The 14,461-nt window shown below is 26.6% G+C and overlaps 4 protein-coding genes and 1 long non-coding RNA gene across 8 annotated transcripts; 3 read left to right on the top strand and 2 right to left on the bottom strand.

Moving 5' to 3' along the window:
* Positions 1–88: 88 nt before the first annotated feature.
* LOC122514552 lies at positions 89–2,322 on the bottom strand. Of its 2 annotated transcripts, none has more exons than XM_043631471.1 (2): positions 1,990–2,322; positions 89–448 (listed from the first exon to the last, which is right to left on the bottom strand). In XM_043631471.1, exons 1-2 carry the CDS (start codon positions 2,093–2,095, stop codon positions 159–161), a joined length of 396 nt encoding a protein of 131 aa, XP_043487406.1. In that variant the 5' UTR covers positions 2,096–2,322; the 3' UTR covers positions 89–158. The 2 variants fall into 2 exon arrangements, with proteins under 2 accessions (XP_043487406.1, XP_043487398.1); XM_043631463.1 differs by lacking the exon at positions 1,990–2,322 and adding an exon at positions 1,165–1,467.
* Positions 2,320–4,765, top strand: LOC122514547. The gene is made up of 4 exons (XM_043631450.1): positions 2,320–2,360; positions 2,437–2,649; positions 3,482–4,017; positions 4,089–4,765. The coding sequence occupies exons 1-4, from the start codon at positions 2,357–2,359 to the stop codon at positions 4,674–4,676; spliced, it is 1,341 nt and encodes a 446-aa protein (XP_043487385.1). The 5' UTR covers positions 2,320–2,356; the 3' UTR covers positions 4,677–4,765.
* Positions 4,766–5,881: 1,116 nt separating this feature from the next.
* LOC122521767 (histone H2B) lies at positions 5,882–6,376 on the top strand. Its single transcript, XM_043642518.1, has one exon. The coding sequence runs from the start codon at positions 5,999–6,001 to the stop codon at positions 6,368–6,370; it is 372 nt and encodes a 123-aa protein (XP_043498453.1). The 5' UTR covers positions 5,882–5,998; the 3' UTR covers positions 6,371–6,376.
* Positions 6,377–8,483: 2,107 nt separating this feature from the next.
* LOC122521759 lies at positions 8,484–9,676 on the top strand. Of its 2 annotated transcripts, none has more exons than XR_006304892.1 (2): positions 8,484–9,130; positions 9,589–9,676. It is a non-coding gene; the product is annotated as an uncharacterized LOC122521759 (long non-coding RNA). The 2 variants fall into 2 exon arrangements; XR_006304894.1 differs by having other exon boundaries at positions 9,561–9,676.
* A 431-nt stretch (positions 9,677–10,107) lies between these two features.
* Positions 10,108–13,711, bottom strand: LOC122521746. Of its 2 annotated transcripts, none has more exons than XM_043642508.1 (2): positions 13,555–13,711; positions 10,108–11,538 (listed from the first exon to the last, which is right to left on the bottom strand). In XM_043642508.1, exon 2 carries the CDS (start codon positions 10,586–10,588, stop codon positions 10,169–10,171), a length of 420 nt encoding a protein of 139 aa, XP_043498443.1. In that variant the 5' UTR covers positions 10,589–11,538; positions 13,555–13,711; the 3' UTR covers positions 10,108–10,168. The 2 variants fall into 2 exon arrangements, with proteins under 2 accessions (XP_043498443.1, XP_043498440.1); XM_043642505.1 differs by lacking the exon at positions 13,555–13,711 and adding an exon at positions 11,918–11,993.
* Between the last annotated feature and the right edge of the window lie 750 nt (positions 13,712–14,461).

The following is a 14,461-nucleotide window of genomic DNA, read 5'->3' as shown; positions in this document are numbered from 1 at the left end:
TATGTTTTATTAAGATTTTTTTGTTTTTTCTTTTATTATTATTTTTATTTTTAAAAAGTGCAAGAATATATACACTTATTTATCGTTATCGTTGCAAAGCTTTATATTTTGACATAATACACTTATATATACGTATCCCATAAAATTTGCAAGTGTTGTTACTTTGTCCCCTTTTTCTTCTCACTTTTAGTTTTCTTTTTGCGTTTCTTTATTTCAGTTTCAGCAAAAGCATTTGGGATTATTATTCTTGGAGGTGAATCAAACTTACGTAAAGGTAGATAATTTCGTGGTAATTTAAACTCAAGTTCAAGGCTATTTTTCAAATCATCGTTGGGCATAATTTGTCTTATTGATTTTAATAAAAACATTTTTTCGTCTGGACCCTTCGGAGGTGGTTCATCATTAGAAATAATATTCACTCTAGTACAACCTTCTCGACATTTTTTACCTAAAATAAGAAACGCGATTAGGCCAATTTTTGCAGAAATTGACCAGCCCTCTAAATAACTAAAACTTGATTTTGTAAAGCCCTATGTGGATTTCATTAATTTTGTAATCTTTATTTCACAAAAAATGAATACTCTATACTCTTCTCTCTCTACAAAACACTTTTTATATTATATAGTTTATAAAACTGTTCAAGCTTAATTTCATTTTATGCTTATATACATAAAAAAAATGTTTAATATTAATTAGATGAGTATTAAGAAGGAAGGATATATAATATATTTTATAAAATTTACAGAAAAACATGGTGCACCATACAGCCTTCTGTTTTGAAAAATAAATAATAAGAAAATAATTGATTAACTGCTAAGACAAAGTAGGAGAGTAATTATGATAACAACTTATAAAATGTATTATGTGTCCCTTTTAGATATCCACTTCATAATTTAATAATATTTAATTAACTTATTTAAATAATTTAAAATATTATACTATTTATTATTAAATAAGTTTTTAAAAAATATTGTAAAATATTATATCTTTTAAAATTAACAAAATATTCAATAAAAATAAAGTTACTTTTTTTGACAAAACAAATCAATTTACTCGATTTCAAATTATTGAGGATCGGTAATAACTTTCTGCATAATTTGATTCATTTGATATTTTTTATCATTTAAAGTTAATTTAAAAGCCCTAATATCATCTCCATTTTACCGTATGCATCCGCACAATTAATGTCAATGTTAGAAGACTTTGTTAAACAACTTTTGACCGATTTGATCGAGGAAGTATCTTTAGCCACTTTAATGGATATACGAGTATCACCAATTTCTTGAGATACCTCGCTATATGGAGATTCGACATTAACGAGTGGATGATAACATTTTGAACAAATACATTTGTTATTCATTTTTGATCAAATAATCCAAATATAATTGTATAATATTTCTCAAAATCTTAGAGGAGTATTTTATTCATGCAAATTGCAACTTAAAATATAATGTGATGGTTTTTTCTGATGAAAGTTACATTATATGTTACAGAATTGTATAATTTAAATATTTATATATTTATTATTTAATTTACGCCATTTTGAAATATTTGAATAACGTGATGTAATAAAATTAAAAATTAATAAAAATTAAAAAAAAAAATAAATAATATCGTGCAAGATAATAACAACACTTTAGATTTATAACATTTTAAATGTAATTTCTTTTCTGTGAAAGAATAAATCTTTTCAAAATTAAATTTTTTTATTTAAAGACGTTTTCTCTTTCTACATATTAATACGCTACGACACAAATATATTCGTAATAAGTAAAATACAGATTAATTTATTTAATGTTTACTTAGTATTTTGTATTTTATGTTATTTTTATATAAATAAATAATTGTTGAATAAATTATCCGATTTTTCATTATGACAAAATTCGTTCGAATTATGCATGCAAATCAAGGTTCCACTGTAATTAAATTCCACTCTTGCATTTTCTTTAGTTCATGAGAAATAATAAAATTCCGAGAAAAAGTCATTACTTCTGGATCTGATAAATAAGGAATCCCCTTCGGTGGAAAACCCACTTCTTTCCAATGATCGCAGCGACATTTTCTGTACTATTCTTATTATTGGTCCTTGGTGCATCGTTAGCGATCGCTCATTGGCTGACACTTCAATTCAATTTTACCAACGTTATTTTTGTGATCAAAAAGAAATCTTAACAATTGATAAAATAAAATAAAATAATAATTATCTTACAATTCTGATAAAGATAATACGTGATAGTTGAGAAACGGAAATAATATTATCTGTCAATAAAAGTACTTTTAAGAAATATATTTATATATAATTATATATAAGAAATATATTTAAAACAAAATAAAACAAATTTTATTGCAATAAAATATGGGTATGAAGTTTTATATCGTTATTATGGTTACGAGAAAAAAAGACTTTGTCATTTCATTAACATTATTCTTTTACAGGTTCGTCACAAAGTACTGAGCACAATATTCCCCAAAATGCATATGCAAAAGCACAAGAAAAATCTTCGGAAAGGAATTCGAAAAATACTGAATGCAAAACACAAATTTACCCTAACTTACATAAACCAACTGTAACACGTAATAATGTGGAACTTACCAATAAAAATGTTAACTCTATAAAAAATATATCTGATGCTACACATTATCCACAAGGTAAGAATATTTACAAAAAAAAAATAGTTTATATATTAAGATTTAAAATTTTCAATCTATTCATGCACTTCATTATACGGATAACAATTGATTTAATTATAATCAAATTTTGTATAATGGGTTTAAAAGAATCAAAATCATAACTATGCTATAAATTGATTAAAAATTAAGTAATTTTTTCATCCGAATGATTTATAAATAAAATACATATTTAATAATAAGGAAAGTGGAATATCAAAAATTAGACGTTTTTAAATATTAGCAAATTCATAATTTGATAATATTTAAAAGGCAATACGTAATGCATTTTTAACTTCGACTCTGTGTTTGAATAATACTATATCCCCCTGTATTTTCATTTATAGTAACATTTGTATCATCAATGTTTTCAAACACAGATGAAATAATATCATTGTCATTCATAATTTCAAAACCTAAATTATTTTTATACATGCTCGCGTCCATTTTTGAATGCAATGATATTCAACTTATATTTTAATTTCAACATCAATCTATTTCTTTTTAATACTCATTGCATAAATAAAATTCATACAATGAACATACCAAATTTAGACAAGATAGTAAACTCTGGTATTTGAAGCATTTAGGATACATGTTTCATAACATAAACATTATTAAATACATAACTAAAGTACATGCATAATGTGACTCATTATATATTAGAATAAACGGTCATTTGAATTATCTACGTTCAGGTAATTCAAATTACAAATAATCTACATTCTACTGTACAATTTATATTATTACTAATTATAATTATGATAGGCTGCATTTTGACTACTTATCATTATATTTTTTTCTTTTATATTAGCATTCAAATATTCTTTTAACAAAGAAGAATCGGTTAATCATATACAAAAAAAAGAATTTAATGTTGGCTATGCACGTTATCAACAAAACTCTTGTGAGTTTACTTCATCTTCTAAAGAAAAACCAGTAAAACAATTAAATTTGAATCAAGAAAAAGTATATAATAATGCACATATTAAAGAAACGCCTAGCGCACCAATTAGAGATGACCTTTTGTTGGAATCTATGTATAAACCGCCACCAGATATAAAAAACTTAAAAGAGTTTATAAATAGTTGGAATATTTGGAAAGAAGAAATGAGATCATTTTTAATACTTGTGGATTATAATAAGAAAGATTATTATAAATGGGGCACTTTTGTTTTAAATCGCATGGGTTCCATCAGTCATGAAATACTTCAATACTTAATATTCGATAAGGAGGACGATAAAAATAATTTTTCAGTATTAATCGAAAAATTTGATGCATATCATAAGTTCGTTACGAACGCTAAATCTGAAAATGAGAGCGTTATAAATTATGTAGAAAGACTTAAGGTATGTTATAGATAAAATAAAAAGTGCGAATGTGATATACATATATCTAATTTTTAATTTATATTTTTAAGGTTGATTGTATTAAAAATATAAAAAATGTCGACAATATGATAAAGCAAAAATTAGAAAAAGAAATCAAAAATCTTTGTAAAGAACGATTCATTGCAATAGCTAGTTCTAAGATACCAGATTTCAAATTTGAAAAAACATTTAAATCTTTAACGATAGCAGAAATTGCTTTTCTATGGGATTTATGTAATAATTCTATTTGGGAAGAAAATAAGATTTGTAAATACTGTGGCAAGTTGCACCCGAAGGACAAATGTTTCGCATTTGGAAAAGAATGCAACAAATGTAAAAGAAGAAACCACTTCAGTAAATATTGTCCCGGTGTAATGTACATTAATAACTGCAGCTTTTGTGGAGGAGACCACGGAGTAAAGAAGTGTTTAGCTTACAACGAAAAATGTTCTAAATGTAACAAACTGAATCACTTTTCATGGATGTGTTCTAAAATAACAATGTTACGGAAAAATTGCAAATTTTGTGGTCTGACTCACGTGATGGATAGAAGCAAATGTCCAGCACTAAAGAGTTTGTGCAGTATTTGTGGATCAACTGGACATTATGATATAAAATGTCCTAATTCGAATGTTTGACGTACAATCGAAGGTAAAAATGTTGAAAATTTATAATTTATAAAAATCTACGTTTTACATATTACGAAATAAAAATAATAATGTCAATGCTAGAAAAGAATGTATAATTAAAAAAAAAGAGATTATTTTACCAATAATTTTGAATTAAATAAGAAATAATAAATAATATGAAAAACTTTTAAATAACTTTTAATGTCTTGATTTTAACTTCAGGACAAAAATTATTTTGATTTTAATCTTCATCAATTCTGAATGTCGAAGTATTAATAATGCTTAAATATTAATTATGACATTTAAATATTACTAAGTTTCGATCATTTCTAATGAAAAATATTTTTTTAATGTTAATTATTTAACGTTCAGAAACAATTATTTTAAATTGCACACAATAACTTTTAAACGACTTAATAGATCAATTTGAAATGTTTACAGTGGCTTAAGTATTAAATAAGAAACACACTCTTAAATTTTCATTCTCTTCAGCATTTTGACATATATCTTCCAAACATCCTTAATCTAAGAAATATAATTATTTTTTATTAATCGACACGTTTATATATTTCTATAAATAATCATTTCACGGATTGTATAAGTTTTAATATTATGTCAATATTTGTATACTTTATAACCATCTATTATATTCATCATTTTATTTCGTATTTATATTATATGCAATTTTGAAACCTGCAATATATAAATTTTTACTTATATTCTCAATAATTTTTGTATAAATTCATGAAAAAAAAGGAATAATAAAATTGATAGAAACAAATAAGATAAAACACCAATATTTCCTTCCAATAGATAATCAACCCTAATTATAATTATCTTATATCAAAAAATTATATTAGATAATAATACTTTAGCATGAACTTAATATATAATAGACAGTTATACTCTATAGTAAAAAAAAAAGAAATAAAAACAAATTAGTTTAACACAATAAACTTGAAATAAAATCTAAGACGAAAAGAAAAATGAAGAAACAAAAAAGATAAATAAAAGTTAGTGAATTAAATTAAAAAATAAAATGACATATTCTATGGTGAATATAGTGTTTTCTTGAATAGACCACTCCTTGTGGATTGCAGACGCGACCAACCAAAATCGTTATCCTTTAACCATCGAACGAAATAGGGTTTGTGGGCGTTTTGTTAGGGTATTGCTTATACGCCGGCGCAGAATTCCAGACAGCATAAAGAAACCGGAGGATCCGTTTTCTCCTGCTCATAACGATTCGAACAGTATTCTGTGTAGGATCATCCCAAGAGATAATATTTTAATAAAATAATATATAATATTATAACGCATATAAATCAATCATGCCTCCTAAAACTAGTGGGAAAGCAATGAAAAAAGCTGGCAAAGCTCAAAAGAATATTAGTAAAACTGACAAAAAAAAGAAACGGAAGAGGAAAGAAAGCTATGCCATTTATATCTATAAAGTATTGAAGCAAGTACATCCGGATACTGGAATATCCAGTAAGGCTATGAGCATCATGAACAGCTTCGTTAATGACGTTTTCGAAAGAATAGCTGCTGAAGCATCGAGATTGGCACATTACAACAAGCGTTCGACAATTACATCTCGGGAGATCCAAACTGCTGTCAGATTATTGTTACCCGGCGAATTAGCTAAGCACGCTGTAAGTGAAGGTACAAAGGCGGTTACCAAATATACTAGTTCCAAGTAATTATTATTTTATATGTTATTTTATTTCTTTTTTTCTTCCTACTTTTTTCTATACACATACATACATATACACACACACATTTATATATACATATATAACGGCCCTTTTAAGGGCCATTTCCTTTCATAAAAATCCCTCACATTGCTTTATTTTCATAGATTTCAATTTAGTTAGATTTTCGCGAAATTAATGTTTATATATATGGATGACTGAATATTAATTATATTCGTATTGACAATTTTTGTATATCCTCTATGTTCGTATGTTTTTTCTCGTTCTTTTTTGCACATATATATATATTAATATTCTTTTGCATATATATATACATACATATACATATATTATTTATTTCCTATTGTATCGTCTTGATGACCAATAAACACACTGTTATAGATGTAACTTTATAATATAATCTTAAGTACATTGTATGTCCAAGTTTGAAATAAGTAGTGCGAAAAATGACTAGCATTTGTTCAAACTGTCAGAATTCAATTACCAAATTACATTATATTTCTTAATAACAAGATACGCGTATCATGTTATCGAATTGAGTTAAAAAGTTTGTAATCATTAATAAGTTTTCTTTTTTATATATCGAGCAAATTGTCTCTTAAGTTTTTAATCTATTTTTTATTAATATTAAGATTGTAATAACTAACTACCTTTATCAAACAAAGCTTAAATATTTATTATTTGTACATTGATAAATTCTTAATGATCTTGAAAAATGTTAGGTAAAATTAATGTAAAGCTAATACAAGCTAAATTGTACTATTATTTTCTTCCTTATTAATTAATGTTGTTGCTATGTAATATGTACTATTATGCATTTGCATAATACCATATAAGATAAAGGAATAAGAAAATTCATTTCAATTTATATACAATATTCTAGCGGATTATCCATTGTCTCATATTTGAAATACATATTTACATAAATATTATTATTTTTAAGTTATATAATACATACTCTGTACTCTCTTATCCTCTATTTTTACTAAATTACTATTATATATTATTATACATTTTCATTTGATAATCTCAATTAATAACAATAATAAACTTTTATATAATATTAGACTCTAACAATCATTAAAATCAGCAAAGCTGGGTAAAATACTATTTTCAATCATAAATAATAAATATGTATTTTATTTTACATATCATGCATATATTTTTAAAAACAAAATATTTTATTGTAAAAATTATTTAAAATAGTATTTCATATAGTATTTTATTTAAAATATACTAAACATATTTGTGTTACGATTTGGAATGTTTAACAAAGTATACATACAAATATTGGAAGTTCTTACGTTATCAAGTTTTACATTACATTAATCGTGTTCACAATTTATCTTTAGATTAAGGATTGTTCAGTATATAATACTTCAAATTTAAATATAAAGTATTTTATTTGATACTTTAGATTATCAGAATAGAATAATTTATTTTTTATTTGAAATACTATTATATTTAAATTGCGAAGAATCTACTATTTCAAATAGTATTTGAAATATTATTTCCATAAAAATTATCCAGCTTTGAAAATCAGTAATAGTATTCTTCTGATATGATTAGGAATGGCATAATATTTTGATGTAATATTATAGGTATATATGCATAAATATGATAGAATAATTAATCTAATTATTTCCTCAACATAATAAAATCAGTTAAATTGTAATGCATCTTAAAATATATTAATATTTCATGCTGATTGGTTGAGTAACGAAGCTCTGGTCGAGTAAAGGAATAAATAGTCTAGTACGTGAATGGTTGGTTCATTTAACGTGCGTCATATTATAAAAATAGCGATCTCTGGTGTTAAAGTGAGACAACAGTTGAGTCACTTAACAAAGCAGAAAAAGAGAATACCGAAATCAAGTCTTAATATAAGAGTTCATTGAAAAAAGTAAACCTATTAGGGAAAACCTATTAGTATTCAGAGAAATTAAAAAAGAAGATGGCCGATGCAAGTTCATCATTATCGGCCGTAATATTGGATAAGTATTGGTAGGTGATTGCGGATTTTGTCGATAGATGGTTTTTATACTTTCTTTTATTTCTTTAACGTGTTCAAAATCCCTAACCTATATTTTCTTCTAATTGTTTGGACTTCTACCTTTAATTTAGTAAAAAAATTATATTAATTAATTCTTTAGTTTTGTGTTTATCTCAATTTAAAAATGGTAGAACTAGATGTGCACTTCGGACATATTTTATTGTATTATTTCCGAAAAGGCAAAAACGCATCGCAAGCACAAAAAAATTTATGTACCGTATATGGGAATAAAGCCTTAAAAGAAAAGCAGTGTTAATATTGATTTGCCAGATTTCGTTCTGGTGATTTTTCACTGAAAAATGCTCAATGATCTTGTCGTCCAGTTAAAATCGATGAAGCCTACATCAGGGCCATTATCGATTCAGATCGTCATAGCACAACACGTGATATTTCAGAGAAGCTTTATGTTTCGCATACATGCATTGAAAAAAAATTTAAAAAGCTGAGCAATGTCAAGAAACTCGATTTATGAATCCCTCACCAGCTTAAGGGGGGAAATAAGTGTAGAGGCTTCAAAAAATTCAATTTTTTTTTATAAATCGCTTGTAAAACTATTTAAAATTATATTTTTAAAATTTCAAGTCAAAATTGCAGTTCGTTCAAAAGTTATAAACGATTAAGTGAATGCCCTTCGGTACAAGGTCTGAGCGCGTGACTTGTAAAACGGAGCGGTCGAGTAGGTCATATACTACCAGGTATGTATTTAAAAGGGAAAGGGAACATGGGCAGATGTTGTTTTATTTCTTTTTATAGAAATTTCTAGAAGTATTAGTGTCCTTGTAACATCGTTTTACACCTGCAAAAGGTCCGGCCGCAAAACCACCGAAACCTACAAAAAATCGGTCAAAATCTAAAGTTACCAAAGCGTCGCCAGAAAAACAAACAACAGATAAACCTGCTAAACCAAAGAATGATATAAAAAGCAAACTCGGGCGGTCCTCTTTAGGATAAATCTCATTTCTTATTAAGGGGGGAAATAGGTGTAAAACGATGTTTTCATTGTGATTTTCATGAACTTTTTTAATGTATTAAAAATTTATGTTATTTATTAATATTATAAAGTCATTTTACACATATATTTGAGAAAATATTCCGAAATTTTCAAAGATTTATCTCGAAAACTAGCGGAGATATCAGCTGTCACGCATTGTAGGTTGCCATCCGACTGAGCAGTTTGTGTACATCTTGGAAGCCACAATTTTTATCTGAAATCAATTACAAAGACAAATTACTTCTTTTTATATGTGTATCTTTTATTTAAACCTCATTTCCCTAGAAAAAATGAAAATTTGTATTTTTTAGAGGGGTGTGAACATAAAGATGATTTTTTACTATTTTTTCATATATTTTTCATTATAAAAAAAATACTTTAAACAAAGATATCGCTTAGGATTCAGGTTCAAATAGAGCGTAGTTATATAAAGAGACTATATTCCAAATTTCAAAATGATTGGTTAAAAACTTTTTAAGCTAGAGTGTACACAATTTCGAAAAAAATCGTTTCGAGAAAAACGCATTTGAAAACAAAGCGACAGAAAAGGTTAATTTAAAGCAGTATCTAACTAATTCAAACAACTTACTGATTAATCAGCCATTTCAGCACCATGTTTCAATCCTTCTTCAGCTTCATATGCTTTGTTTTCAGCTTGCAACTTATCTTTTCGAGCTTTTCGAGCTTCCTTACTGTCCAAGGAGCTGTGTCTATTTTGTCAGGCTACACATAGATTGTCTATTTATTGTGAGTGATTGAAGCTGCGGTTACCAACTATAATATTCAGCTCGTTCATAACTAATAAAATACTTGAACTTCCTTCATTGAACAAGCTAGCAGCCAAGTATGCTGCGACTTCAATGGTTTTTAAACCAGAATGTAAATGTTTTGAAGTCATATGCCAAATAGTTGAGTTGAAACTTTCATTCGCATTTTGAGTATGACCTTCTAAACATCTCTCCAGTAAATCATTCCTCGATAAATTTTCATAAAACGGAAGAATTTCATTTTGAATATCAGGATGTAATGGTTTCAGATGTTCTAGAGGCTTTGTTCCTAGAGCTTCAGCTTTTTTCCATTTACACCAGCTATCAACACTCGTTGGATAATTGTCATGCTCTGGATTATCATCTGTTGATATCATATCGAAATAAATTTTCATTATTGCATTTTTTATATTTCCAACGCTATCAATATTTCTTCTAATTGTTAGTCCTTATTAAGTGCTTAATTTTTTTATTAAAGCCTCTGTCAACTTTCCTCTTCTGCCAAAATGTTTCTCTTTCTTGACATTTCGGAGCCACATCCTTATTCTTTTTTGCACGTGGCCTATGCATTTGCTTTTAATCACTGTCAGTTCATCACCATAAGGATTCAATTTAATCACTGCTGAGAATGTTTTAGAATCTCCATCGCCTATATAATTACCGTATTTAACTCCGTATAATTCTTCTGATCTTGTAAACATCATTTTGATAGCTTCATGTTCCATACTTTCCGCAGATCCTTTATGCGTTTTTGTGAAATTTTCTTCATCATGATCTCCTTCCCAAGCTAGATACACTGGTGAAGTTTTCAGTTTGTGCTTCCATATTGCACACGCATGACAGTAGCTACTCCGAACAGAGAGATCTATAACTTCTCCACTATAATACCCTATCAAAGTTATTACGTCAAATAATGATTTGAATCCTTGTTTCTTCTAACTTCCATCACCAGGCACTTTTAAATTAAGAAGAGGTCTTTTGTGCTTTTTTTTCATTTTCTTTTTTTCTTCTTCTACAGCTTTCTTACAACAAAATTCATACACTTTTTTAACAGCAGTGTGAATATGACCATATATTGAGTTGTAAGTATCTTCACATATACCAGTACCTATGTCCGTATAATTGCAAAATAAATTAATTCCTTCTCGGCCAACCCCCAAGAGTCGCATGACAAACACAATCCTACGACTTATTTCAAACCCATTATTTATGAAAGGACCTGATGGAATTTGTTTCGATCCGCACTTGCAACTAACAACGAGCTTGAATCCGAGGCCTCGTATCCCACTTTCAGCATATTTAACATCCTGATTGCAGTTTCGACACATAAGAATGTCCGATAAAGCTGTGAAGACAGTGAAAAATTCAATGATCGATAAGAATGTAAAGGGTTAACAATTACATTTTCCCTCATAGTATTTGAAAGTTTTTTTGCACTAATACTTTCTTCATTTTCACCACATTTATTTAATTCACTATTAGAATACTGATTTCCGTGAAAACATCTTTTACGTGGTCTACTACTGCGAGCAGAAGTACCGTGTTCTTTTTTTGGGGATACGTAGACATTATTTTAACTATAAACTAAAACGCATGCTACGAAGATCGGTTATAAACTAATTTTATTTGATGCTTTGTTACAAGGACACTAAACTTCTAGAAATTTCTATAAAAAGAAATAAAACAACATCTGCCCATGTTCCCTTTCCCTTTTAAATACATACCTGGTAGTATATGACCTACTCGACCGCTCCGTTTTACAAGTCACGCGCTCAGACCTTGTACCGAAGGGCATTCACTTAATCGCTTATAACTTTTGAACGAATTGCAATTTTGACTTGAAATTTTAAAAATATATTTTTAAATAGTTTTACAAGCGATTTATAAAAAAAATTGAATTTTTTGAAGCCCATTGAAGAAGAAAGAAGAATATTTACATTACTGCTTTTCTTGGACTTGATTTCTATTTTGAAAATGGCGCCACTCGCGTTCAAAGGCTCGCGGTTAATCGATGGTGCCTACAGTTTTTCATAATTTTATTTTACGACATTTGAATTTATATCAACATTATTGCTCCGTAATTTCTTTCTTTTTTTTTTATCTTAAGTAAATATCACTAATATTATTATTTATTTTTTTATTTAGGTATATATTTTTTGACAATGTGATCTTTATTTTCCAATTAATCAGTCATTTGTTGTTTAGGTTTATTGTATAATTCGAAATTAAATAAATATTCATATGAAATGATATTATATATTCGTTTTTGATAAGGACAAGTTTTTCCTTATTCTTATAATCAAATTACTATTATCGGAACAATTAAACAAAGAAATTGCGATCTTATAATTATTATTTTTTTTCTTTTTTTTTATTTCATCATTTAGTACATAGAACTTGAGATTGTGTAAAATAACATTTCTAGATTCTTATTATTATTTTTCATGATATTTTATTTCTTTTTTTTTTACACTCTGCAAAAAGAAATAATAATTATAATATAATTATATTATAATTATAATATTGTGTTGTTTGGTTAATTCATAAAAATAGATATAAGTATCCATTTAATTTAATTAGTATATATTGGTACACTTGTTGTGTTACATTTCTGTGTCTATAATTTTTACAGTATAATATATATTTCAATATTCATTTATGCGTAAGAATGCAAACATTGTAGATTTACAATTTTCATATTTATAATTGTTATTTACATAGTGTAACTGTGGTGTGTGTGTGTGACGCACACGACAAAACAGCGTATTAAATTTAAATAAAAAAACAAAACATTAAATGTTTTAGTTATTATAAAGTATTATAGCGACGACAATTTATCGATGAATGACTTTAGTTTAAACAATCGAAATATTGATTAAGTAAATCTATGACATTTACACTGTATCAAATGCGTAGATTAAGAGAATAGATTAATTCTTATTATTTAGAATACTCAAAAAAATGAACATTATAATATATTATCATCCCGCTTAAATTTAGATAAATAGATAATACAATTTATCTGATTTGTAGATTGAAATTGTAAACATTTAGATATCGAAATAAATTTATTGATTTTTTTGAATAAAATAATATCATTAAAGTTATTAAAAAGTGCCTCTCTCTGTGTGTGTGTGTGTGAATAACTGAAACTAATGCTTAGTTAGTTAACATTGTAATTACAACAGTGAATTAAATGAACCAATTGAAAACATTGTTTTTATTTATATATATAATATTTTATTTATTGTGCAGGTTATGGGTAGATAATAGGTAGAATTGTTTCTTTGTAATAACAAAGATTTTATTTTATTTTGAACAAAATAATAATGTAACAACTTAGACTAATTATTTATCCTACCTGTAATAACAAAGAAACAACATTCAATGCTAATATCCACACCGTTGTTTTTTGATTAATTTTCTTACATATATCTCTTAATCTCTGTATCTTTTCACTCCTGCTTTCTTTGTAGCACTGACGTCACCTGTTTTATTCCTTAACCTATCTGAATCCAGAGATCTAACTTATCTACCTATTTACGCGCTAAATTCAATATAGCTAAAACTACTGTCCTTACATATATATATATTTATAATATATTATTTATATTAAATAATAACATATTATATTAAATAGCTAATAATGGTCGCCATGTTGTCGTCAAAATGTAAGGAATCTTATAATTAATAAGAACACATAAGAAAGATGGAGGTCATTCGACTAGTACAACCCGCTTGCATTATTTTACTCGCTTGGTACAGTACTCTGATCTTATTGTTAAAGAAATATCACATTAGATAACGCATAGTGTACTATTATTTCGGCGCGCAATTGAAACTGGTATAAATACAAAAACATTAATCACATCGATAAATAAAAAAGATACTCAAAATATTATTATATTATTTCATTAGAAATTTTCAATTATTTCATGTAGCATTATATTATTTTAAAGAGTTTACATAATTTTGTTAATATCTAAATAATATTTTCTATCAATAATATTTATCATATCATATCATATCTCATAGTTTATATAACATATTAACAATGCTTCAATGTATATATTTACTTCTTAGAATTTAAATTAATAATTATTATCTATCGTTTGTACCTGCTTATATAAGTTTAAAGTCATCGATTATATAAAAATCATTAATTATTAACAAATTTTAACGATTATTTAATTTCTCTTCTACACGCTTTGTAGAATTTTAAAAATATTAAAATATAGACAATGTACTTTATTTGTCTACAATGAAAT

This window comes from Polistes fuscatus, unplaced genomic scaffold (assembly GCF_010416935.1).
Source record: "Polistes fuscatus isolate 324 unplaced genomic scaffold, CU_Pfus_HIC Scaffold1, whole genome shotgun sequence".
Taxonomy (NCBI): Eukaryota; Metazoa; Arthropoda; class Insecta; order Hymenoptera; family Vespidae; genus Polistes; species Polistes fuscatus.
Note: the sequence above shows the minus strand (reverse complement) of the source record. Positions and strands in the feature narration are given on the sequence as shown.